This window comes from Babylonia areolata, chromosome 15 (assembly GCF_041734735.1).
Source record: "Babylonia areolata isolate BAREFJ2019XMU chromosome 15, ASM4173473v1, whole genome shotgun sequence".
Classification (NCBI taxonomy): Eukaryota; Metazoa; Mollusca; class Gastropoda; order Neogastropoda; family Buccinidae; genus Babylonia; species Babylonia areolata.
In genome coordinates, this window is record NC_134890.1 from 2,679,300 (window position 1) to 2,706,451 (window position 27,152).

At 43.1% G+C, this 27,152-nt stretch overlaps 1 protein-coding gene across 1 annotated transcript in view; it reads right to left on the bottom strand.

Moving 5' to 3' along the window:
- Positions 1–755: 755 nt before the first annotated feature.
- LOC143290140 (uncharacterized) overlaps positions 756–27,152 on the bottom strand; it is a 76,399-nt gene continuing 50,002 nt past the window's right edge. Inside the window, exons 2-3 of the mRNA XM_076599436.1 lie at positions 4,755–4,846; positions 756–1,111 (exon numbers count right to left, since the gene is read on the bottom strand). Coding sequence (XP_076455551.1) covers positions 771–1,111; positions 4,755–4,845 — 432 coding nt within the window. The 5' untranslated portion in view covers position 4,846 and the 3' untranslated portion in view covers positions 756–770. The remainder of the gene's footprint in view (positions 1,112–4,754; positions 4,847–27,152) is intronic.

The following is a 27,152-nucleotide window of genomic DNA, read 5'->3' on the forward strand; positions in this document are numbered from 1 at the left end:
ATAGGAGAGAGAGAGAGCGAGAGAGATGGACATAGAGGGAGAGAAAAGAGAAGAGAGAGACAGAGACAGAGACAGAAAGAGACAGACGGAGAGAGAGTGTGAGAGCGAGAGAGACAGACAGACAGACAGACAGTGCGAGGCAAAGAGAAATGAGCTATACTGTTGTCTTATAGCCCCCTTTTTTTTGGACAATATCTTCTATTACTGAACTGTTGGAGCGGTTTTTAAAATGTTTCGTAAAGATAAATGGACATAGAAAAGGACAGCAAGGTAAAGGTGGAAACCAAAGAAGAGAGAAGGGGGGGAGGGGGGGGGGGGAATGGTAACACAGACAATGACGATGACTACTGAAACGAAACGCGAAGATGAGAGAGAAAAGACAGCACAGAAAGAGAGTGTGTGAGAGAAAGAAAGAGACTGAAAGAGAGAGAGAGAGAGAGAGAGAGAGAGAGAGAGAGAGAGAGAGAGAGAGAGAGCAACAATTACGATATGAAAATGCACGAGACAAAAAAAAAAAAAAAAAAAAAAAAAAAAAAAAAAAAAGAAGAAATGAAACGTGAAAAATGGTATTCAGGAATACCACTAACAGTCCCAAAATAAACAGATCCTTTCCTTCCTTGTAATTTCTCAAGCCATGTCGGATGTGAAAATCACTTCACTGAAACTAAACGGAAAAATTTTTTTTTTAAAAAGGAAACGGCCTGCATATTGTCTCTACGCCGTGTGTGTTCTTCCTCTTCGTCACCATTACAGCAGCAGCTTCGGTACGTTCACTCCGATTCCCGCACCAACCGAAAGGGCTCAGGCAGATAGCCATCGGGATACACCACCAGCTCATCCTCCACCCCATCCTCATCCCTCTTGCCGAACCTGAACAAGGATCCCCGCTTGCCGAACCTGAACAGAGACCCACGCTTGCCAAATCTGAAGAGGGACCCCCGCTTGCCGAAGCGGAACAGCGACCCACGCTTGCCGAAGCGGAAGAGAGACCCCCTCTTGTCGTTGTCGTACATGTCATCAAGGCCGGCCTCGTCCAGGTGGCTAACGTCACGGGGGTCCGCCACAGACCGCTTCTTCAGCTGGGAGGCCTCTGTCTCTTCCAGCTGGGCACCTGGAAGTCGTTCATTCATTATAATAATAATAATGATATTTATATAGCGCTGAATCTTGTGCAGAGACAAATCAAAGCGCTTTCACACCAATCATTCACACGCATGCATAACTCTAAAACTGGAGAAACTGAAGACAAGGAAGAGGCAGGGAAAGGAAGCTATTTTGGGAAGAGGTAGGTTTTAAGGCCAGGCTTGAAAGAGCTGAGTGTGGAGACCTGATGAAGCGAAAGAGGAAGTTCATTCCAACTGCAAGGTCCAGAGACAGAGAAAGATACAGCGGCCAACAGTCAAGTCTTTGAATCTGGGTATGCGTAAACAGAGTGGATCCGAAGCGAGGGGGACGTGGGCGATGTTAACAATCAATTCTATCGTTTGCTTTGCTGTGGTTTTTTTTTGTTGGTGGTGGTGGTAGTGTTTTTGTTTGTTTAGTTTTTTCTTGTGTGTGTGTGTGTGTGTGTGTGTGTGTGTGTGCGTGTGTGTGTGTGTGTGTGTGTGTGTGTGTGTGTGTGTGTGTGTGTGTGTGTGTGTGTGTGTGTGTGTATGTGTGTGTGTGTGTGTGTGTGTGTGTGTTTGTTTCATTAGCATTTAATTTTGGTAAACTTATGCAGTAAAGATTTTTTTTTTATGAACTTGGTCATGGTGGACACATTTTCATTATGTGTAGACAACAGTGTGATTTTATAACATATAACAGACATTATACTTAGCATAGAATTAAGGACACTTTGCTTAGCTATCGTAATGTGAAAAGAACACAATTCATATATTGTTTTCTAGAAAAAAAACAAACAAACCCACATATGGAGTATCTTATGTATGAGCACAATTCCTCTAGTTTTCTCAAACAGTACTGCAGACACATAAGTGCACATAAACACACACACACTATATATATATATATATATATATATATATATATATATATATATATATATATATATATATATATAATTTACATACTCGCATACTTACACATTCACATATATCTGCTCTTCAAGTATTCAAGTGTTTTTTGTTGTTTTTTTAGGAGAACATCGGTGGTGTTAGTCATCAATTCTATCATTTGCTTTACTGCTGGTTTTGTTGGTGGTGTTGGTAGTGGTTTTTTTTGTTCTCACCAGAGCAGTAGGCAGAAGGATTAGAACCAAGACCCCAGCAATAGAAAGGGAGAGGATGAGAACAAAGATCCTAGCACTAAAGTAGGGAGGGTTAGAACAAAGACCCCAGTAGTAGAAAGTGAGAGAGATTACAACAAAGATCCTAGCACTAAAGTAGGGAGGGTTAGAACAAAGACCCCAGTTGTAGAAAGTGAGAGAGATTACAACAAATATCCTAGCACTAAAGTAGAGAGAAGGGTTAGAACAAAGACCCCAGTAGTAGAAAGTGAGAGATTACAACAAAGATCCTAGCACTAAAGTAGGGAGGGTTAGAACAAAGATCCCATAAGTAGAAAGTGAGAGATTACAACAAAGATCATAGCACTAAAGTAGGGAGAAGGGTTAGAACAAAGACCCCAGTTGTAGAAAGTGAGAGAGATTACAACAAAGATCCTAGCACTTAAGTAGGGAGGGTTAGAACAAAGACCCCAGTTGTAGAAAGTGAGAGAGATTGCAACAAAGATCCTAGCACTAAAGTAGGGAGGGTTAGAACAAAGACCCCAGTTGTAGAAAGTGAGAGATTACAACAAAGATCCTAGCACTAAAGTAGGGAGGGTTAGAACAAAGACCCCAGCAGTGGAGAAGACGGAAGATCAGAACAAAGACTCCAGAAACAGAGATGGTAGCAAACCAAAACAATGACCCTCAGCAGTGGAGCAGGGAGGGAGAAGATTAGAACAAAGGGAGAAGAATCAAAACAAAGAGCCCAGCAGTAGAGCAGACAGACGGATCAGAACAAAGATACTGGCATAAAAGCTGGGAAAGCATCAGAACAAAGATTCCAGCAGCAGCGTATGCAGAAGGATAAAACGATCTCACAGAAGAGTATGGAGAAGGATTAGAACAAAGATCCTAGCACTAAAGTAGGGAGGGTTAGAACAAAGACCCCAGTAGTAGAAAGTGAGAGAGATTACAACAAAGATCCTAGCACTAAAGTAGGGAGGGTTAGAACAAAGACCCCAGTTGTAGAAAGTGAGAGAGATTACAACAAATATCCCAGCACTAAAGTAGTGAGGGTTAGAACAAAGACCCCAGTAGTATAAAGTGAGATAGATTACAACAAAGATCCCAGCACTAAAGTAGGGAGGGTTAGAACAAAGACCACAGTTGTAGAAAGTGAGAGAGATTACAGCAAAGATCCTAGCACTAAAGTAGAGAGAAGGGTTAGAACAAAGACCCCAGTAGTAGAAAGTGAGAGATTACAACAAAGATCCTAGCACTAAAGTAGGGAGGGTTAGAACAAAGACCACAGTTGTAGAAAGTGAGAGAGATTACAGCAAAGATCCTAGCACTAAAGTAGGGAGGGTTAGAACAAAGACCACAGTTGTAGAAAGTGAGAGAGATTACAGCAAAGATCCTAGCACTAAAGTAGGGAGGGTTAGAACAAAGACCCCAGTAGTAGAAAGTGAGAGAGATTACAACAAAGATCCCAGCACTAAAGTAGGGAGGGTTAGAACAAAGACCCCAGTAGTAGAAAGTGAGAGAGATTACAGCAAAGATCCTAGCACTAAAGTAGGGAGGGTTAGAACAAAGATCCCATAAGTAGAAAGTGAGAGATTACAACAAAGATCCTAGCACTAAAGTAGGGAGGGTTAGAACAAAGATCCCATAAGTAGAAAGTGAGAGATTACAACAAAGATCCTAGCACTAAAGTAGGGAGTACTCCAAAGACCCAAGCATCAGAGCAGGCAGAAGATTAGAACAAAGGCAGAATGATCATAACAAAGAACCCATCAGTAGAGAAAACAGAAGATCATAACAAAGAACCCAGCAGTAGAGAAAACAGAAGGTCATAACAAAGAACCCAGCAGTAGAGAAAACAGAAGATCATAACAAAGAGCCCAGCAGTAAAGAAGCGAGACTAGAACAAAGGGAGAAGGATCATAACAAAGAACCCAGCAGTAGAGAAAAACAGAAGGTCACAGCAAAGACCCCAACATCACATAAATGGAGAATGATTAAAACATAAATCATAGCAGTAGAGCAGAGAGAAGATTAGAACCAACCCCCTAACAGTAGAAAAATGTATTTGTATTTCTTTTTATCACAACAGATTTCTCTGTGTGAAATTCGGGCTGCTCTCCCCAGGGAGAGTGCGTCGCTATACTACAGCGCCACCCATTTTTTTTTCCTGCGTGCAGTTTTATTCGTTTTTCCTATCGAAGTGGATTTTTCTACAGAATTTTGCTAGGAACAACCCTTTTGTTGCCGTGGGTTTTTACGTGCGCTAAGTGCATGCTGCACACGGGACCTCAGTTTATCGTCTCATCCGAATGACTAGCGCCCAGATCACCACTCAAGGTCGAGTGGAGGGGGAGAAAATATCGGCGGCTGAGCCGTGATTCGAACCAGCGCGCTCAGATTCTCTCGCTTCCTAGGCGGACGCGTTACCTCTAGGCCATCACTGCACATGGAGATAAGGATTAGAACAAAGAGCACAGCTTTAGAGAAGTCAGCAGACCAGGACAGCAGTGTGGCTCCTCACCTTGCTGGTCCTCCTCACACCACACCACCGCCAGCAGCAAGCAGCCGACGGCCAGGACCGTCAGTACGCGTACTGTCTGCTTCATCTCCATCCTGCGGACACACACACACACACACACACGTGCACACACACACACGTGCACACACACACACACATTCATTATCAGTTGTTTCGCTTGTTTAGATTAATGGCTTCTCTTACACGAAATCCATTAAGTAATTTTCTGTAATTGTACTTAAATATTGTTTCAAATTCCACCCTTCATCTACCAGCTTTCCCCAAACTCACCATTCAACCTACTCCCCTTAATTAATTAAATAAAGGTCCATTATAAAATAATGTATCAACCAAAACGGTAGAGATTCCGATTTCATTTGTATGTGTAAGACACTATTTCAGATTATGAAAAAATAATAAAATAAATAAATAGATGTCCATTATATGTATCAACCAAAACGGTAGAGATTATGACTTCATTTGTATGTATAAGACACTATTTTAGATTATTAAGAAAATAATAAATAAATAAATAAAAGTCCAGTTCAAAATTATGCATCAACCAAAATTGTGGGAAGATTCCGATTTCATTTGCATGTGTAAGGCACTATTTTAGACTACTAAAAAAAAAAAAAAAATAAAAATAAAGGTCCATTATAAAATTATGCATCAACCAGAACGGTAGAAATTCCGATTTCATTTGTATGTGTAAGACGCTCATTTAGATTATAATAAAATAAAGGTCCATTATATGCATTAACCAAAACGGTAGCGATTCCAATTTCATTTGTATGTGTGACACTATTTTAGATTATTAAAAATAAATAAATAGATAAATAAAGGTCCATTATAAAATAATGTATCAACCAAAACGGTAGAGATTCCGATTTCATTTGTAAGACACTATTTTAGATTTTTTGAAAAAAATAAAAATAAAAATAAATAAAATAAAGGTCCATTATATGTATCAACGAAAACGGTGGAGATTCCGATTTCATTTGTATGTGTAAGACACTCATTTAGATTATTAAGTAAAACAAAATAAAATAATAAAGGTCCATTATATGTATCGACCAAAACGGCCCCCTTTGTTTGTAATCCACAATATAATAAAAGGAAAAAAACCCTAAGTAAACAACAACACTAACAAAATAACCAACACAAATGTCTCCACATGTAATATGCGGCTTCTGTTCAAACGTGTGTGTGTGTGTGTGTGTGTGTGTGTGTGTGTGTGTGTGTGTGTGTGTGTGCAGTGCTTGCATGTGTGAGTGTGCACAATTTTTTTTTAATTTTTATATATTGATATGCGCTTGTATGTATCCTAATTTCTTCTGTATCTGTGTTTGTTATGATTTTCGATTTATGTTCGTACCTTGTTATGTACTATCGCCCCCCAATATTCCTTGTGACCCCGGTACACTTGATAATAAAGACTTATTCTATTCTATTCTATAAAGATAGCACTGTATCCATGGGTTTACAATTCATTGGCAGATAGCCTACCTCATTAGTCACTGCCATCAGGATGACGCTACAGACATTTTAGACCACGTTCAAAAATTAAACTTCTAAATTCTTGAGAACTGCGCACGCGCGCGCGCATGTGTGTGTGGTCTCTGTGTGTGTGTGTGTGTGTGTGTGTGTGTGTGTGTGTGTGTGTGTATGCGTGTGTGTGTGTGTGTGTGTGTGTGTGTGTTTGTTTGTGTGCGCATGCGAGTGTGTGTGAGTGCTTTCATGTGAGTTTAGGTGCAAGTGCGTGCATAATAGATTGTAATTTGTCACAAGTTTCTAAAATAATTCATTTCGCTTAAAATACATGATAACATGTATGATGAATGGGCAATATGCAGGGTTAATGTGCAATTCAATATGCGCAATGTTAACGTTTATGTCTTTAAAATATTTATATTCATAATTACGATCTAAGAAATATCTATCTGAGAGAGAGAGAGAGAGAGAGAGAGAGAGAGTGTGTGTGTGTGTGTGTGTGTGTGTGTGTGTGTGTGTGTGTGTGTGTGTGTGTGTGTGTGTGTGTGTGTGTGTGTGATTGCTGGCTGATTATCTGGTTGTGTTTTGCCGCACCCGATGCAATTTATCTTCGTGAGATAATAAAGTTGTTCTTATCTTGCCCCTGTCCCACGCACCCAGTGCTTCATGCACGGACCAAGGTCACTCCCCAGTCCACAACCTCACAACACTGCACTGAACACGAGGGAGGGCTTTGTGAAAAGAAACCCCACCCTTTCAAATCCTTCACCGTCCTCTCTTGTCCAGTCACCGCTTTCCCCAAAGGACCACTGAACACGAGACACGAGATTAAGATGCAAGGCACGCGCTTCTAATTGCTGATGAAGACACACGACCCTGCAGCCGTACTGCCAACTCTCCTTAGCTGTTGCACCCCGACACCCCCTCTACCTTGCCCATCAGGGGCCGTATTCAAGACATAATTCATTTGTGCCTTCAGGCAAGTTATCTTTGACATGGCTGGGACCAGCGAGTACAGTTTACCTTGAAGGATAAGTTATCTTTGTATTCAAGACACACATAACCCATTGTCTTTTTTTTTTTTTTTTAAATCCCAAGATTCTCGTCTGTGCATGGTCTCAGTTTCAGATAGACAGACACACACACAGAGAGAGAGAGAGAGAGAGAGAGAGAGAGAGAGAGAGGACGAATTAATCACCCTATTTCTCGCTCCTTTCAACACCAGCTATACATTGTCCTAATTTCTCAACAATTCAGGTGATCTTGCATCATTGCTTCAGGCAGCTTTTCCGTACTGACTACGCGGACGTAAACATGATATACGCTATAGTTTTTATTTACCAACGTCATCGATGCTATATGATAGCAGTCTCCATTACTAATGGACACAAAACAAGAAGATTGGATTACTTCACTCCAGCTATACACAAAATTGTGAAAGGGATGTGCAAGGCTTAAAAAAAAGAGAAAAAAAAGGAAAAAAAAGGATCCTCAAGGAGATTCATTGGCTGATCAGAAACTAGGCTGCTCAGAGCGCCTCCTGATTGGCTGTTTCCATTTCCGGTCTGAGCGGAAGTTAGAGTCCATGCTCGATGCATCAACAATTACGGTCTCTTGTTACCTTGTGGCTGACATTTAAAAAAAATCACACATTTCAAGGAAATAAATTTTATTGAAAGCTTCTTGTTGTTGTCATTTTTTATTCGTTTGATTATTTATCTATTATTCAATATTTCTAAATTCTGTTTTTCTGTGAGTTTATTCAAGTCAATCTTTTTATTCTGCGTGTTTTGATCGTGTGGATTGAAAGGTTGTTCTGGGATTAAAAGTAGACATGCAAACAAGTTTTGAGATTGAGGGCGAAATAAAACAAACTATTTAACTACTGATGATTCCTTACTGACAAGGATATTGAAGAGAGAGAGAGAGAGAGAGAGAGAGAGAGAGAGAGAGAGAGAGAGAGAGAGAGAGGAGAGAGAGAGAAAGTAAATGGGGTATTTCTTTATACTCTCTCTCTGTGTGTGTGTGTGTGTGTGTGTGTGTGTTTGTGTGTGTGTGTGTGTGTGTGTGTGTGTGTGTGTGTGTGTGTGTGTGTGTGTGTGTGTGTGTGTGTGCACATTTCTTCGTTGTGCTTTTTTCTAATCATGGCCGGTTCTAACTGCAATAGAACCAACAGTAGACAGAAAAAAAACCAAGAACAGATCACAATGAACGACAAAGAAATTGCAACATAATACTGTCTGATATTAAAAAAAAAAGAAAAAAAAAAAAAAGTCTGGGTTTTCTCCAGCTGAATGTTTCCCATCGCGTGCTTCTTGCTCATAGACCAAACGTCCCACAGGGTGTGAAGCAGATGAGAAAATTCTCGTTATATTAGAAACAAAAGCAACAACAACAAAACCAAAAAGAAGAAAACCACCATCATTGTTAGTTTCTAGACATAAAACAGAACCAATCTTGGCAATTTTCTTTCCAACAACAGGCAACCACCTTTTCTCAACTGGCCCATCATTAAAAGTCATGTTAGCTGGAATAGTTTTCTTCCCTTCATATAGAATCATTAAAACAGTGTGGACTACCAATAAACAAAATATCTCTCTCTCTCTCCTGCAATCGTATTTCGGAATCTCCATTTTGAAAGCTTTTACATTGCCACCACAATCATTTCCTCTCCCTGTCCCCCCCCCCTCCCCCGGCCCGGAACCCCCCTCCCTCCAGCCCCCCCAACACATGTCTATTTCCCCTCCTGGCAACATCGTGTGCAACCACTGCAGCGAATTGAGCATTGAACGGAACACTCGTCACGCAATCGCGGTATTCCAAGTCTGGTGAGACTCGTAAAAAGGACTGACGGAGGGGAGGGGAGGGGGGAAAGTCTATGCTTTTCTTCAGCTTTCTTCGCGCAGTGGGAGCGCTTTTAAGGAGGGAGAAGGGGGGGGAATGCGGAGGGGTGGGGGTGGGGGAAGAAGAAAAAAAGGGTGGCTGGAAGAAGGCTATTCTGAATTGCCTCCCCTTTTCACTTCTGCACTGCCCTTGTCACTGGTCATGCGGACATGGGAGATAACATTGATGAATTCGTAGCTCCGTCATACCTCCAACCCCCACCCCCTCTCTTTCTCCGCGTAAGTGTTAAGGTTGTGACGAGCAGAGGAAATACTGGAATCTACCCGATGAATGGATCCAACTCTCTCTCTCTCTTATACACGCACGATCTCTACATGTGATGAACAGTTTCTGGACTCAATGGCTTGCAGACAGTGATGCAGAGATGGAGACGTGTGTGTGAGAGAGAGAGAGAGAGAGAGAGAGAGAGAGAGAGAGAGAGAGAGAGAGAGAGAGAGAGAGAGAGAGAGAGAGAATGGGTGCTCAATATACTGCGAGATTTCACAAAAATACTTTTGAACAGAAATGAAACCAAACATGCCGGTTAGAATTATTTCTAAAACAAACTACGCATACCCTCTTCTTCGCACGTACATTAGTGATGCAAATTACCCCTCAACCAATCTTTTTTCTATTCAGTGTATCTACTTTATCCGAATGTACTGAACCTACATTGAATCCATACCGATATGCAGGCACACACACACCGGCACACATCATAATCAAGCATTCAAAAACTACCTATCTCCAACGATAAATATTTAATGATGGAACTGAGTGAACTGCTAACCTTGTTCTCCCGACAAGAGCAAACACATTTTGTCAAGCTAGAAGTACTGGAGTTTTGAAAACAAAAAGGTTTTCAGAATTGAACATTGAGGACGTTGCATTTCATAAGAGCAGAAGAAAAAAAATCACTGGTAATCATCAATATATCATCATCGTTGAAAAATAAATCACTGGGTATCCATATAATATAGAGTTAATTCAAACCACGCACACGCACATACAGAAACATGTGCCGCGCGCACGCACACACGCACACACGCACACACACACACACACACGCACACACACACCCTCACATTCTGTCACTGAAAACATGCAAAGACACTCTTTCCCATCTGACCACGTGTCGTCACGAGGACAAAGGCAACCAGTAAAAGCCGCGATATGTCTCTGATGAAGAACTTCCCGAACGCCTTTTGACTGAAACCTGTGTTGTGGTGCACGCCGGTTAGCACGTGCTGAAAGAGAAACGACAGGGCTCTTTGCCGCTTTCCTGTCGGCATGGCTGAAGGGGGACGCTTGATTGTCTTCGACAGCATCGCCCAGGACGAAATCGCTGTCTATTACGAGAGGAGGGGAAAAGAAAACAACAACAAAACCTCTGAGCTTTAACGTCCAGGACCATTTCATCTGTCGTCTTGAAGCTCGCATGCCCGTAATTGTTGGGGTTTTCGTGTTTGTGGGAGGACGTTTAAAATGGGCGCGTGGGAAAGAGACATCAAGGAGAAGAGGAGGTTAAAGGGTTTGGTGTTTAGGAATTGTGTGTGTGTGTGTGTTTGTGCGCGCGCGCACGTTTGTGTGTGTGTGCAGATTTGGGTGTTTTATTTTTGGTGTGTGTGTGTGTGTGTGTGTGTGTGTGTGTGTGTGCACAGCGCTGTTTAATTGCTCGGAGGCAAGACGAACAATCAACAGAAGCTAGGATGGCAGAATCTACGACCTACTGGATATTTTGATATTCGTCAGTAGCAACAGGGATATATATTCATAATCACCGGTGATAATTGTTTTGGAAGTGATGCACTTCTAGAAGATTTGACAGAAAGTAGGGGTAAGGGAGGAAGAGAGAGAGAGGAGAAGTAGATAGATAGATAGATAGATAGAGAGAGAGAGAGAGAGAGAGAGAGAGAGTGTGTGTGCGTGCGTGCGTGTGCGTAATACCGCGTTCAATGAAGTGAATCATTAATGTACACGTATGCAGGTTGCGGTTCTTTTTGTTTTTTGTTTTCCCCTCTTGTGTGTATGTGTGTTATCAGGGTGACTAATACTCACCAGCAAAACTGTGAAGAAATAGGCGTTAGGACAGTTAGTAAACCGACAGTCTTCAGCCATGTGCAAGAGGTGCAATACAGAAGCAACCTCGGTTGATGAAGGAATCTACATTCACTATGCAAACGCATATAAGAGATACCTGATCCAGTATACCCAACGCTGTGTGTCTGGCGAAAGGTGTTTGGGCGTGACGACACGTGTAGGTGACAGGAAGAAACAAGGAGGCTTTAGATGAATGTATCGACAGTCCGCAGATAGGACTATGCAAAATGTCCATTAACTCACTCAGTATGGCCAGTCCTCTCTTCTCCTCTACACAGACCCCTCGGATGTCCAGTGGGTGTCTCAATGACCCAACCTTTAGCTTCCGTCGTCAGAACTGTGGTATTCTTTGTCAACATTCACGTCTTCAGTATAAGAGCCTTCCGCTTGCACTATTTTGATGATGGTAATTGGGGTGAAACGCTGTTAACGTCGTCTCTTTCGCCGTTCGTATGGAGAGAGTTAACGAGGGTTTGAACACAAGCCTTTGTGGCTGTTTACATACTGCCCACGAAGGCGCAAAGTATACACAACGGAAAAAAGAAAAGTATATATATATATATATATATATATATATATATATATATATATATATCATGTAAGTACATGAGAGAGAGAGGAGACAGACAGACAGAGACAGGCAGTGAGAGAGACAGACAATGAGAAGAGACAGACATACAGACTGAGAAGCGAGAGAGAGAGAGAGACAGACAGACAGACAGAGAGACAGACCGACAGTTTCGGTTTGTCAAAGAGGCGTCACTGCGTTCGGACAAATCCACATACGCTAAACGACATCTGCTAGGCAGATGCCTGACAGCAGCATAACCCAACGCGCTTGTCAGGCCTTGTGTGCATTCTCATGTGCTTGTGTACTTATCAGAGTGGATATCGTTTTACATGATTTTGCCAGAGGACAGCACTCTCGTTGCCATGGGTTCTTTTTTCAGTGCGCCAAGTGTGTCCTGCTTACGGGACCTCGGTGTATCATCTCATCCGAAAGACTAAACGCTCAGTTAACTCTCTCCATACGAACGGCGAAAGAGACGACGTTAACAGCGTTTCACCCCAATTACCACCATCAAAATATTACAAGCGGAAGGCCCTTATACTGAAGAGATGAATGTTGACAAAGAATATCACAATTCTGACGACAGAAGCTAAAGGCTGGGTCATTGAGACACCAACTAGACATCCGAGGGGTCTGTGTAGAGGCGAAGAGAGGACTGGCCGTACTGAGTGAGTTAATCGTCTCATCCGAAAGTCTAGACGCTCATTGCGATTTTCCAGTCACACACGGGAGAAAGGGCGAGAGCAGGATTCGAACCCACGCCCTTACGGACTCTCTGTATTGGCAGCTGAGCGTCTTAACCATTCTGCCACCTTCCTCCTTAACACACATACACACGGAAGCGAGAATGAGAATGAGAATGAGAGAGAGAGAGAGAGAGAGAGAGAGAGAGAGAGAGAGAGAGAGAGAATGAATGAATGAATGAATCTTTATTTTCCAACGGTGAAGGTATTAGCACTTTGGCCGACTTACACATCTGCCGTTGGTATAAGAGACACACAAACATGTACGCATATAAATGTAGTTATACTTAATACATGTATAATGTACGAGTATAACACAGCGTCAAACTGAGAGACACAACATCGCTCACATCTGAGAGAGAGAGAGACGCGTGGTGGGAAGAATGGGGGGCGGGGGGGTCTACAAAGAGCAATGAACGAACGGAAGGTAATGTGTAGTTTCAATCAAATGCGTACCTTGCTTTTTTCCTTTGTTCCTACCGCCCCCCCACCTCTCTCTCTCTCTCTGATGTTGTCTACTTTTCGCCCAATCTGTTGTTTCTGCCTGAATTTGTCAGTGAACGACATGGTCGGTTACATCAGTACAACATGCCGGTAAATTCGACGGATTTTCGAGCATATTGTTGTCCGTTTAATGATTCATTGATTGATATGGATACCTATATAGCGCCTATCCTCGGTCGGAGACCAAGCTCTAAGCGCTTTACAAACACGGGGTCATTTACACAAAAGGCTGCCTACCTGGGTAGAGCCGACTGACGGCTGCCATTGGGTGTTCATCATTCGTTTCCTGTGTCATCCAATCAGATTTCAGGCACGCACACATACACACTCAGACAAACATGTAACATTTAACATTTTACGTGTATGACCGTTTTGTTTATTTACCCCGCAATGTAGGCACCCATACTCCGTTTTCGGGGGTGTGCATGGTGGGTATGTTCTTGTCTCCATAACCCACCGAACGCTGACATGGATTACAGGATCTTTAACGTGCGTATTTGATCTTCTGCGTGCGTATACGCACGAAGGGGTTTCAGGCTCTGGCAGGTCTGCACATATGTTGACCTGGGAGATCGGAAAAATATCCACCCTTTACCCACCAGGCGCCGTCACCGAGATTCGAACCCGGGACCCTCAGATTGAAAGTCCAATGCTTTAACCATTCGGCTACTGCGCCTGTCTGATGCTGTGCTTGTGACTTTCAAGTTTCGACTCACTCGACTGAAGAAGGACATGGAAGTTTACCCAGGGCACGTTCTTTGTATTTGTATTTGTATTCCTTTTTATCACAACAGATTTCCCTGTGTGAAATTCGGGCTGCTCTCCCCAGGGAGAGCGCGTCGCTATACTACAGCGCCACCCATTTTTTTGTATTTTTTCCTGCGTGCAGTTTTATTTGTTTTTCCTGTCGAAGTGGATTTTTCTACATAATTTTGCCAGGAACAACCCTTTTGTTGCCGTGGGTTCTTTTACGTGCACTAAGTGCATGCTGCACACGGGACCTCGGTTTATCGTCTCATCCGAATGACTAGCGTCCAGACCACCACTCAAGGTCTAATGGAGGGGGAGAAAATATCGGCGGCTGAGCCGTGATTCGAACCAGCGCCCTCAGATTCTCTCGCTTCCTAGGCGGACGCGTTACCTCTAGGCCACCACTCCACTGTTCATGTCGCTTGTCTTTGTGTTGGTGGTTGTCATTGTTACTCCACTACGGCAGGCAGGCGACATGGAAGCAATGCCTGGACCTGACAGTCCGTGGAACAACGAAGGCGTGTGTGGACAGAATGGATACAGAAACCGTGCAAACAATACATGTAGATCTCGAACAGATGGGACATCTGCTACAGCATAATACAGCGACGACGCAATATGACAACGGAAAACAGCCTGACATCTATTGTGTGCAAGCTACAGAATCTCTCCCTCTCTCTCCCTCACCCACATACACACACGCGCGCCCACACACATTGACGCAATCACGTTACAAATGTGTGAGCTGCTCAACAATTCAATGGGTGTATCAATCCTCTTGGGAGCTTTGTCGTCAAGACTACCTAGAAACAAAAAAATCCACGTGCTTTGTGCCATGATATCCAACAAATGTGTTTACGAGCCGTGTTATTTGTGGCGTCCTTAACTCACTCAGTACGGCCAGTCCTCTCTTCTCCTCTATACAGACCCCTCGAATGTCCAGTGGGTGTCTGAATGACCCAACCTTTAGCTTCCGTCGTCAGAATTGTGGTATTCTTTGTCAACATTCACCTCTTCAGTATAAGAGCCTTCCGCTTGCAATATTTGGATGGTGGTAATTGGGGTGAAACGCTGTTAACGTCGTCCCTTTCGCCGTTCGTATGGAGAGAGTTAAACAATAGACAAGGAATAGCAAGCACAGGTTTACGTCACTTTGAAAACCAAACCAAACCAAACGATAACAGAAATAAGACTATAACAGCAAAAACACTCCCTTTTAGGGTACAAAAAAGAGTACAAACTAAAACACAAAGCTATAAATGTGGAAACAACAAACACAAACTCGGAGACATTTTCCTGAAAGGGGCTTTACGTCTGATCCCAAAACGAGGCTGCTCGAGGCGCATTCTGTTTAGCTAGGGCCGTTTCCGGTGTGAGCGGAAGTGAGGGGGGAGTTGTTTGATGTCAGCCATTATTATCTGCCCATGCCTTGTGCTGACAGTGAAAGGACACTCCCCGCAATTTCCACTGACAAAAAATATTTTTTCTAAAGAAATTATTCTGTTGGCATTTCGCATATATTCATGTTTGTTTTGTAGGGTTTTTGGTTATTATTCCATCTCAAGGACGTGTTTCTAAAGTTAGATAAAAGTGAAATAAAAAATAAAAACACGGACATAAGAAGCACATGAAAAAGAACAAAGCTGCATGTCCAACATGCTGAGTTGAGTTTTTGTGCTATATGTCCCTAGCAATAAACAATACTATACCAGACATAAAGCTGAAATACATCTATTTCATAATCATCTTTCACTTAATGTCCAGAGAAACAACAGGATTAATGAAGATAATTAATCAAGCCACAATTTTCTTATGTTAAATGCGTAAGTTCAGCTGAATACCTGTTTCATTTGTTAAGTTAATTGCTTTAGATATTGAGACAGACACAGAGATAGAGACAGAGAGAGAGGCAGAGAGAGAGAGAGACAGACACACACACAGATAGATAGATAGATAGAGAGAGAGAGAGAGAGAGAGAGAGAGAGAGAGAGAGAGAGAGAGAGAGAGAGAGAGAGAGACTAACGTTTAGACAAGGTGCATAAACAATTATCTGTACAACAGCAAAACAAATCAAAAACATGATATCGCGTGGAGAATCACTTCTTAAACAAGTTTAAGTATGAACAACCTCGCATTATTGAGGCTTTTCTTCGGTACTGCATAGACTGAGACAGGTCAACTAGCTAAACACTCTCTGTCTGTCCTTCACATAATGACTAAAAGCACTGATGTCTATCTGAATTGTAGCTGAATGAAATGATTAACCTGTCCGCAGGGCTTTGCTGTATGAAACATAAATGTCAGTCTCCTCCCCACATGCCCCCCACCCCCACCCTCTCTCCCCTGTAATTATTTCTTTTATTTTCTTATCAAGCAGTTAAGCCATGCCATGACAATAAACACACAGTTATCTTTGCAAACTGGCATTCTAACATAAATCAGCTGGCCTGTGAAGCATTTTTTATTTTAAACAGTTTTCATTTGCGAAACTCGTTCAAAACTAATGAAATCCGGCTTGGAAGGCCTCACATATCACACCAATGCCAGACACCTTCTCTCTGCTTGGAGACACACGTCTTTCCTGCAGCTACAACGCATGCGATGGCCGCAACGAATTGAGCATTCCCTGTTCCACTTGTTACGCAATTTTCATGCCCAGTCTTGTGGAACTGGAATAATAGAATGAGGTTGAAAACTGTCTCCGTTTTTCATCACGTTTCCTCACAAATCAGCCCCTTCCTATCTCTGTGGCTGCTTTCACCTCTACACTCCACCTCGCTCACTACGATCGGCTTCGGATCCACTCATTTACGCATAACCAGATTCAAACACTCCACTGTTGGCCGCCGTTCTTTCTCTGTCTCTGGACTTTGCAATTGGAATGAACTTCCTCTTTCGCTTCGTCAAGTCTCCACACTCAGCTCTTTCAAGTCTGGCCTTAAAACCCACCTCTTCCCAAAATAGCCTCCCTCCCCTGCCTCTTCCTTGACTTCAGTTTCTCCAGTTTTAGAGTTATGCATGCGTATGAATGACTGGTAAAAAAGCGCTTTGATTTGTCTCTGCGCATGATTTAGCGCTATATAATACCATTATTATCATTATTGTTATCTTCAAGCACTGGGAAATGCTTTTTGCAAACTGCAGCTGAGGGAACGCTTTTCAATATATTTTCTCCATGTACTTCTGCACTGGAAGCGGACATGGGTGGAGATGTGGAGGGTGGGGTTTGGGGGGCACAAAGTGAAGGATTATCTCCTCAACATGCACCTCATCCTCAAACCCATTCTCTGACTTAAAAGCCGTGACCAGAAGAAATTCTGGGTTTCATCTGATGGCTACATCTCTCTCTCTCTCTCTTTCTCTCTCACTGTCTCTCAATATCACTGTCTTTAACTCTCCCTGTCTCTCACTCACTCTCTCTCACCCAAACACACAACCATTAAGCATACAAAAACGAGATGACAATAAAAACAAAACAAGCAATATATCAGGCTTTGACCAGAATCGTGTCTTGGAAGTGCACAGAGAGAGAGAGAGAGAGAGAGAGAGAGAGAGAGAGAGAGAGAGAGAGAGAGAGAGAGAGAGCGCACACACACACACACACACAGAGAGAGAGAGAGAGAGAGAGAGAGAGAGAGAGAGAGAGAGAGAGAGAGAATAATAAATAATAATAATGATATTTATATAGCACTGAATCTTGTGCAGAGACAAATCAAAGCACTTTCACACCAGTCATTCACACGCATGCATAACTCTAAAACTGGAGAAACTGAAGACAATGGAGAGGCAGGGAAGGGAGGCTATTTTGGGAAGAGGAGGGTTTTAAGGCCATACTTGAAAGAGCTGAGTGCGGAGACCGGACGAAGCGGAAGAGGAAGTTCATTCCAAATGCAAGGTCCAGAGACAGAGAAAAAACGGCGGCCAACAGTGGAGTGTTTGAATCTGGGTACGCGTAAACACAATGGATCCGACGCCGATCGTAGAGAGCGAGATGAAGTGTACAGGTGAAGGCAACCACAAAGATAAGAAAGGGCAGATTTGTGAATACATTTATAACATAGAGTGCTCAACTTGTACTTTATTCTGTGTGAGGCAGGGAGCCAATGGAGACACACACACACACAGGGACAGAGAGAAAGGTAGTTTGGAAGCTTCAAGATAGACCGTAGTTTAGATAATCATGTGAGCATAAACAGGCTGATCACCTACTGAAAGGCTTGAATCCATAATTATCAGATACAGATGAAAATGACAGTGAGATAAAAAACAACAACAACTTTTTTTTTAAAAAGTTACACCAATGTGGAGAATATTTTAATTATCAGATACAGATGAAAATGACAGTGAGATAAAAAAAACAAAAACAACTTTTTTTAAAAGTTACACTAATGTGGAGAATATTGAAAATGCGATGGTCGTTTGACAGATCTGAGGGAATATAGATTTACTGAGAGATTTGCAAAGAAGGAATTGCTAGTTATCGATGGAAGATGGGAGGAAGTGAGAGATGCACAGAATCCGTTTTCATCATGTTATTACACTATTTTTCTTAACGTTTGGAATTACATAAAATCTTAACTGTGTTAATCAACGATGAAAAATGAATAGCTATATCAGACTTTGCCGTGTACTTGGCAATAGTGTGTGTGTGTGTGTGTGTGTGTGTGTGTGTGTGTGTGTGTGTGTGTGTGTGTCTGTGCGCGCGCGTGTTGATGCGTGCCGGCGCACGCGTGCGTGTGTGCATGTGCGTGCGTGCATGCATGTTTTTGGTCTGTATATGTTTGCGTAGTTATGAAAACAAACAAACAGACATACATGCACGCGCGCGTTCGCGCACACACATTCCTCTTCCTGGCCCGCAGATTGCCTCTCCCGATTATGGCTTATCACCAACGCTGCTCTAAACAAGGGCTTTGTGAAACACTGACCGCTCCAATCTCTCCCTGTCCCCCATTCCATTTTCAATCTGCCTCAAAGCACCACTGAACCCGGGACACAGGGTACACATGCACGGCACGTTCCACTAATGGATGACAAGACATGAGAATCGCAAAGACACCCTCACCTCCCAGAAACACTCGCTTCAACGCTCTGTCGCCTCTCCCATTCATGCTAATCTTCCTGGGGAAAAAAGTACCAACTGTAACCACCGGTTCATGTTTCCGGTAAGCAGCTTGATATGTAGATTAATTAAATTATGTTTACTTAAAGAGTGAGGACCTGTTCCATACACGAGTGTTCTGAATGTTTGGGAGCTTAGATCCCAATCGTTTTCGGTCGGCAGGTTCGACGCAGAGAATCGTCCAGTTTTACCGTGTTGAAACTTGGGCAGTAAGTTTACGGAAAGAGGAAGAGGGGAGAGGGAAGATGAGAGACAGAGAGACAGAGAGCGTTCCATTCCTTTCTCCCCCCCCCCACCCCCCCCCTCCCCCTACACCCCCCACCTGCTCTCCAGGAGCCAGTTGCATCGCTTGGTTCTGACTTTTTGACAGTTCAAAATGCCTACGCTGACCGAACTTCGCCATTGGTCAGTTCCATACTACACACAGTTAGTAGCGGGTTACAGCCATACTAAGCTCTTCCGTCCGAGCAATGCAACTGGCTCCTGCAGGTACCCATGTTATGAATTTCTCAATGATTATTTTGTTCCACAATTCAAGCGATTTGCGCCATCCATCACTGTGACTTTTGTTATAACCGCGCTGACGTAAACAAGGCATAATTAGGTGTTTAAAAATGCGATAAACATGATCGTAGGTAACCATGAACAGACACAATCAAGAATGGACAGAAAACAAAGAAACTTTGACTACTTTACGTCACATGAACCAAAAAACACTTCCCGGCAAAGATATGCCATAGCTAAAAAAATACAAGTTAAAAAAGGGAGAAAAGATTCCAGAACGTGAACAAAAACGACAAACTAGGCCAATTTCGCTAGAAGGGAGGCCTGATTGGCTGATCCGAAACGAGGCTGCTCGGAGCGCCTTCTAATTGGCTGGGTCCATTTCCGGTCAGAAGGGAAGTGAGAGTCGATGTTTTGTGTCAGCCATTACTGTATCCTGTTACCTTGACAGCGAAATGACGCTCCACAGCATTTGCGCTGACCAAAAGGGGAAGAAATTCTAATGGACATTTTTTGTTTGTTTATTTGTGTTGTTTGAAAAGGAAGTTCTGGGATTAGAAATAAGGAAATAGAAACACGGGTTGTGCTTCAAGGCTGGATAGAAGGAAAACAACAAAAAAAGCATTGATGACTTCTGATACATGAGATGAACTGGAGGAATGGAGAATGATAGGATAGAGTGAAGGAGAAAAAGAGATAGACGGACAAATCGATGGTCAGAGAGAGAGAGAGATAAACAGAGAGAGAGAGAGAAAGAGAGTGAGTGAGAGACAGACAGAGCGGGAGAGAAAGAGATAGACAGAGATAGAGAGAGAGAGACAAACACAGAGCGAGAGAGAGATAGACACAGAAACAGAGTGATAGAGAGAAACACAGAGCGAGAGAGAGAGAGTGTGTGTGTTAGTGAGTCAGAGAGAAAGAGACAGAGAGAGAGAGTGATAGTCAGAGAGAAAGAGACAGAGAGAGAGAGAGTGATAGACAGACAGAGACAGACAGACAGACAATGAGAGAGAGAATATACATACAATGATATTGCCTTAAACCCTGAGATATTTTGTTCTTTTTTAGTTACTGATGTTGCTGTTGTTGTTAGACTCTGGCCATTCAAGTCACAATCCTGGTTTGTTTGTTTTTCTAACAAAGGTAAATCATTCTTTTTTTTCTGGTCTGGACTACAGTCATCTGTGCAAAACTCGTATAAAACGTTTCAAACGGGCTCCAACCTGGAACATTGGTGAGAAGATCCATCATCTTCTTTCCTGTTAACACTATCGTAAGGCATTTACAATTCGAAAGCTTTAAATTGCCACCCCAGCCACACTCTCTCTCTCTCTCTCCTTCACAACACTTGTCTATTTTCCCTCTGGCCACATTCCTGCACTGACTGCCATAAACTGAGCATTCTCTGTTCCACTTATGACGTAGTCTTCACACACACACACACACACACACACACAGAGTCTGCTGCGACTCGAAAAATGGACTGGCGGGACAGGAAAAAAATGTCTTCGCTTTTCTCCAGATTTCCTCGCCTTCTAGAAAGTGCTATTGAAAGGGAGTCTGCGGGAAGTTTTTTTTTTTTTTTTTTTCTGAAGTTCTTCGCTGTGCACTTCTCCCGTTTGTCTGGTTTTTCGCACAAGGAGACAGCACTGCTAATTCTATGCCCTCCCCAAGACTTACGCTCCTAACTCCTTCCTCTAACTCTACGGCTGAGACGAGCAGACAGAATACTGAAATATCTCATGAATAGGTTTGTTTCCGTTGCTGTGTGTGTGTGTGTGTGTGTGCGCGCGCGTGCATGCGCGTCTGTGTGTGTGTGTGTGTTTGTGTGTGTGAGTATGTATGTGTGTGTGTGTGCGCGCGCGCGCGCGTGTGTGTGTGTGTGTGTGTGTGAGTATGTATGTGTGTGTGTGTGCGCGCGCACGCGTGTGTGTATGTGTGTGTGTGTGTGTGCGCACGCGTGTGTGTATGTGTGTGTGTGTGTGAGTATGTGTGTGTGTGTGTGTGTGTGTGTGTGTGTGTGTGTGTGTGTGTGTGTGTGTGTCTGTATGACTATCTCGCTCGATTCTCTCATATCACACACACACACACCCACACACAACCTCACCCACACTGCACAGCACTGACAATTGGGAGCTTTGGAGAAGACGCATGGTTCAAACCCCTCATCGCCCCATGCCTCCCACGATCATGGCATCCCCCCCCCTCAAGGGACCCCAGGACGCAAGGCGCACACGGAGGATGCACATCACACCCATCTAATGGATGAGGGGACAGCGACAAAGGCTTCAGTCCCCAGAGGCATAGCTCCCCCCCCCACCCACCCACCCTGCTCCCACCCTCCCATTCCTCACGGCATGAGGTTGGACTGGCCAGAAAGACGAGCGCTCGTTTTGTATTTGCTGCAAACACGCCATGACTCGGCCATTTATTAATACAATTTCATTCATAAACTGTGCGTCGCACAGACCAATGTTCGTATGGAGATTTATTTTTCTACCAATATAATTCTTGACTTGGAATGACTGATATTCAGAACAAAACATTGTTGCAAGTTCCCAGTGTAAAATATTTATACATTATACGTAAACCTTTGTCTGAATAAAAATGTTTTTGTTTAAAGAAAAGAAAAGAAAAACCACGAGCTGTGATACCACTAGTTGAAGGACTGTATGATGGTTTAACTCACTCAGTACGGCCAGTCCTCTCTTCTCCTCTTCACAGACCCTTCGGATGGCCAGTGGGTGTCTGAATGACCCAACCTTTAGCTTCCGTCGTCAGAACTGTGGTATTCTTTGTCAACATTCACCTCTTCAGTATAAGAGCCTTCCGCTTGCAATATTTTGATGATGGTAACTGGGCTGAAACGCTGTTAACGTCGTCTCTTTCGCCGTTCGTATGGAGAGAGTTAACGAACACGCGTTATGCTGTAGATTCGAGATGGTGGTGATCTTCAGCGTTGGTTTGACCTGGTCGATGAGGTTATGTATCCCGTAGTGAAACTAATTACTTTGTAACTCTGCAACTCTGAGGTTGGGTGAGGAAGAGACAGTGTAAGATAACTGAAGCGAGGGAGAGAGAGGGAGAGAGAGAGGGAGAGAGAGAGAGAGGGACAGAGAGATAGTGAGAGAGAAAGAAAAAGAAAGATAAAATAGAAAAAAGAGGGAGAGAAAGAGAGAGAGAGAGAGAGAGAGAGAGAGAGGGAGGAGATAGAGAAAAAGAGAGGGGAAAGAGAGGAGACACACAGAGAGAAAAAAAATAGAGAGAGAGAGAAAGAGAGGAGTTAGTGAGAGAGACTGAAAGAAAGAGAGAGAGAGGAGGGGAGGAACACAAATGGAAAGAGAAATAAATCTCGTGGAAATACATGTCTCTCCTTCCTTTCTTCCCTCCATCTCTTTCTTTTCCCACTCTTTCTCTCTCCTTCACTTATCGGGGTGTACATGCACTTAACATCTCCGCTTATCAACCACAGGATCGCTTGCGTTGTTTTGTGGCTTTTGGGCTGTTTGGCGATGGAAATGAAGACGGAAGATACACATTCATCATGTCATGAACCAGTACCCATGCTACAAGGGCGTTCAGTACCATTGGACAGGATAAAACTAGTACTGGGTTAACTCACACCAGCTTGATTGAAAAAAAGAAACGCCAGATTGAAAAAAAAGGGGGGGTGGGGGGAGAAAAAAAAGACAAAAAAACATCGTGTGCAGTGACTTGCAAATAACTAAAGCATTCTCTGTACCACTTGTTACGCAATCGCGGTATTCCAAGTCTGGATTGGTAAGCTGGATTCAGAGGATACAAAACAAAGTCTTCGCTTTTCTTCAGCTTTCTTTGGGACACACTCCTGCACAAAGTGGCTGCAGAAAAGAAAAAAAAAAAGTCTGGAATCGGAATTCCTGTCTCCATTCACAACTGCAGAGCCCGTTTCTCTGGCCAAGCGGACAGGGGAGATAAGCGCGGACAGGGGAGATAACAGTGAATACCTCCCCCTCCCCCACCCCAGCGAACTCTCTTCTTCACAACCTTGCCCTTTCTCTGTCAAACTTGGAAGGCTGGGACGTGTGATGGAAATCGTGGAATCCGTGTGATGGATCTACGCCTGTGTCTGTCTGTCTGTCTGTCACTCTCTCTGTTGTTCCCAAAGAGACTTGTAAGACTGGACAATGGTTCGAGTCTTGATCTTTCCTGGAGAAACAACGCCTAATAGTTTTCTCTCTCCTTGAGTGAAAAGTGTTTGAATCTCTGAGTCTCTCTCTCTCTCTCTTGCTCTCTCTCTATATTATAGAATAGAATAGAATAGAATGCCTTTACTACCAAGTGTACCGGGGTCACGAGGAATACTGGGGGGGGGGGGGGGATAGTACATAACAAGATATAAACATAAAATCGAAAATCATACACAGATACAGTAGAAATTAGGATACATACAAGTGCATATCAATATAAAAACTTGTGCATACTCACATATGCACGCACTGCACACACACACTATTCATTATATCATTCATCTGTCTGTCTATCTGTATCTCTGTCCATCCCTTTTCTATATCTTTCTCACACATAATGAGCACACGAGATTACACGGTGGCAAGATAGGTTATCATATGAACAGCAGGTAGAGAGTGGTAAAGAAAGAAGAACACTGAACACTGAAATGTTGAATGTCATTAGCTGTGAATCTCTAGTGACATAGTAGGTACTAATCAGAACAAAATGGTGCAAAACAGATAAAAATGGAACAGAAAGAAAAACAAAAACAAAAACCAAAAAAACCAAAAAAAAACAACAACCGAATTTAAACAACATAAACTAATAAAAGATTTGCGACACTTTGGCACTTGTCATTAGTTTAAAGTGCATGTGACAGAGGGTTAATGTGCCTTTTTTTCATTCGTTCGTCTCCAAGGTTTGGACAGAACACAGAAAACAAAGTACAGATAAATCATATAATAGATATTTACGTAGGTAACATCGACACACATCACATCAATACAAACACGTACTAAGGAAAAAGTGAAGAAAGAAAGAAAGAAAGAAAGAAGAGAGAGAGAGAGAGAGAGAGAGAGAGAGAGAGAGAGAGAGAGAGAGAGAGAGAGACAGAGACAAACAAAAAACCCACCAAAAGCCAAACAATGTCAAAACTGACTACGAGTGAAAACACATCTGTAAATAAACCACGACAAACTAATTCCTCAATTTACTTTTTTTTTTTTTTAAACTCCCAGTCTGAATGTGTGTGTGTGTGTGTGTGTGTGTGTGTGTGTGTGTGTGTGTGTGTGTGTGTGTGTGTGTTGGTGCTCATGTACGTTTATGTGTATTTGATTGTGCTTTCATATCTGTGAAACTGCTTGTTTTTTGCATACATGTTGTGCATGTGTGTGTATGTGTGAACGTCCGTCTACATGTCTTACATTTACTTGCTGATTTATCACCATTGGTGTTGGTGTGTGTGTGTGTGTGTGTGTGTGTGTGTGTGTGTGTGTGTGTGTGTGTGTGTGTGCGTGCGCGCTTAGAGTTGACTTCAATCAAGATTTTGCGCCTTATAAATATTATTATTATTAGTAGTAGTATTTTTATGTATTTATCTATTATTTTATTTATTTATTTTATCTTCTTTTTTAAAATTTTTTGTTATTTTACTTTATTTTCTTAAAACGGCGGAAGATGATGACTAAGCCCCGTCTTCCGATGTCGAGCCAGACACAGAGAACATGACTTCAGTGTCGCGATGGCCGTAAAAAGGGTAAGGGATCTTTAACACTGCGGAAACACGGGTTATACTGTATGTCGGTATTCTGCATATCTATATTAGCTACACACTATTATTATTATTATCTTATTCAATGTCATTTGCCTTATTGTTCAGTGTGGAGTGATGGCCCAGAGGTAACGCGTCCGCCTAGGAAACGAGAGAATCCGAGGGTGCTGGTTCGAATTACGGCTCAGCCGCCGATATTTTCTCCCCATCCACTAGACCTTGAGTGGTGGTCTGGACGCTAGTCATTCGGATGAGACGATAAACCTAGGTCCCGTGCGCAGCATGTACTTAGCGCACGTGAAAGAACCCACGGCAACAAAAGGGTTGTTCCTGATAAAATTCTGTAGAAAAATCCACTTCGATAGGAAAAACAAAAAAATACTGCACGCAGGAAAAAACACCCCCAAAAATGGGTGGCGCTGTAGTGTAGCGACGCGCTCTCCCTGGGGAGAGCTGCCCGAATTTCACACAGAGAAATCTGTTGTGATAAAAAGAAAAACAAAATACAAAAAAAAAAAAATAGTCTGGTGATGGTGAGGTTGCCCACCCTGTGGTGTTTGGTTGGGGGTTAGAGGGTGCACGGGAGGGGTAGTACCTCTAGAGGGGGGGGGCTTGTCACGCTCTTCCGGGAGTGGTTCGTCCTCTGCTGGTCCCCACCGGCACCCAGCTCTCACCTATGGGTCCTAGAAGCTGCTAGCATGCGGCAGCACCCAACCCTCGGGCAACGGCTTTGACAGGTTGGCTAAACTAGGTGAGGGTAGCCGACGGGTCTCAAACCCTCGGTGAGTTAGGGCTTGTCTACCCAAGCATGTGAAGACTGGATCCGGCGGACTCTGCGGAAGAAACCTTCATGGTTCAACGGAGAGGAAGGCGGTTGCAGCAGAGCACTGTAGAGTGCTGAGGGCAGGATGAGGCATCCTGGGATTCAGGGTCATGCTCATGTCGAGTGTAGTGTGACTCGTTACTGCTCTGTGTGTGAATCCACTGCCTCCCCGCCGTCACTCTCATTGTTTGGCTTCAGGGCAAAGAGCTGATGACACTTTTCACCTGCTCTTTGTATGCTGGAGTCTCCTTTGTTAAAAGCCAGGATATTCGCTGATGATGGTGTGGGTTTTCCCTCTCTTTATTTGTTTTCCTCACTTTTTTTTTAAAAACAATTTTAAGTGGATTTACTTGTTCTTGCAAATTTGTACGAAAACGCGCGCGTGTGTGTGTATGTGTATGTGTGTGTGTGTGTGTGTGTGTGTTTCAGATTCTTACAAAATAACATTCTCATTAATAATTGTGTGTGTGTGTGTGTGTGTGTGTGTGTGTGTGTGTGTGTGTGAGCGCGCGCGCGTTTTGTGTTGTGTCGTATTGTGTTGTGTTGTGCTGTGCCGTGTCGTCTCGTACCCCCGAAAACGGAGTATGGCTGCCTACATGACGGGGTTAAAACGGTCATACACGTAACAGCCCACTTGTGTACATTAGAGTAAACGTGGGAGTTGCAGCCCACGAACGTAGAAGAAGTTGTGTGATGATTCATTTTGAGAAGAAATCTCGCACAATATCAGACAGACAGACAGAGAGACAAGGAGACAGACACAGAGATGTTGTGCTTTCCAACTCCATCACTTGAGTTTAACGACTCTCTCTGTCATCACTACTTTCTTGTCAATTTCCATATATTAGCCATTCCTCGCTTTCATGACAACTGTTGAACCTTTGTAGATCGTCACATGGTTTCTGAAAGTTCCGCTTTTTTCCATGTTTTTTTGCTGTTGGTATCTTTAACTTGAGACTTAACTGCACAATAGAAAGAAAAGGGCTTTCATGCAATACTAACATCTGCTACGCCAGAGACTTTATGTTAACGTTTATCAAGTTGGACCGTTCAATAATTTAACAGGGAGAAATGGTTCTGTGCCTTGGGCGGTGTGTCAACCGTCGCTTTTCTGCAAACTAAACTTTTAGAAATACTGACACTGCATTC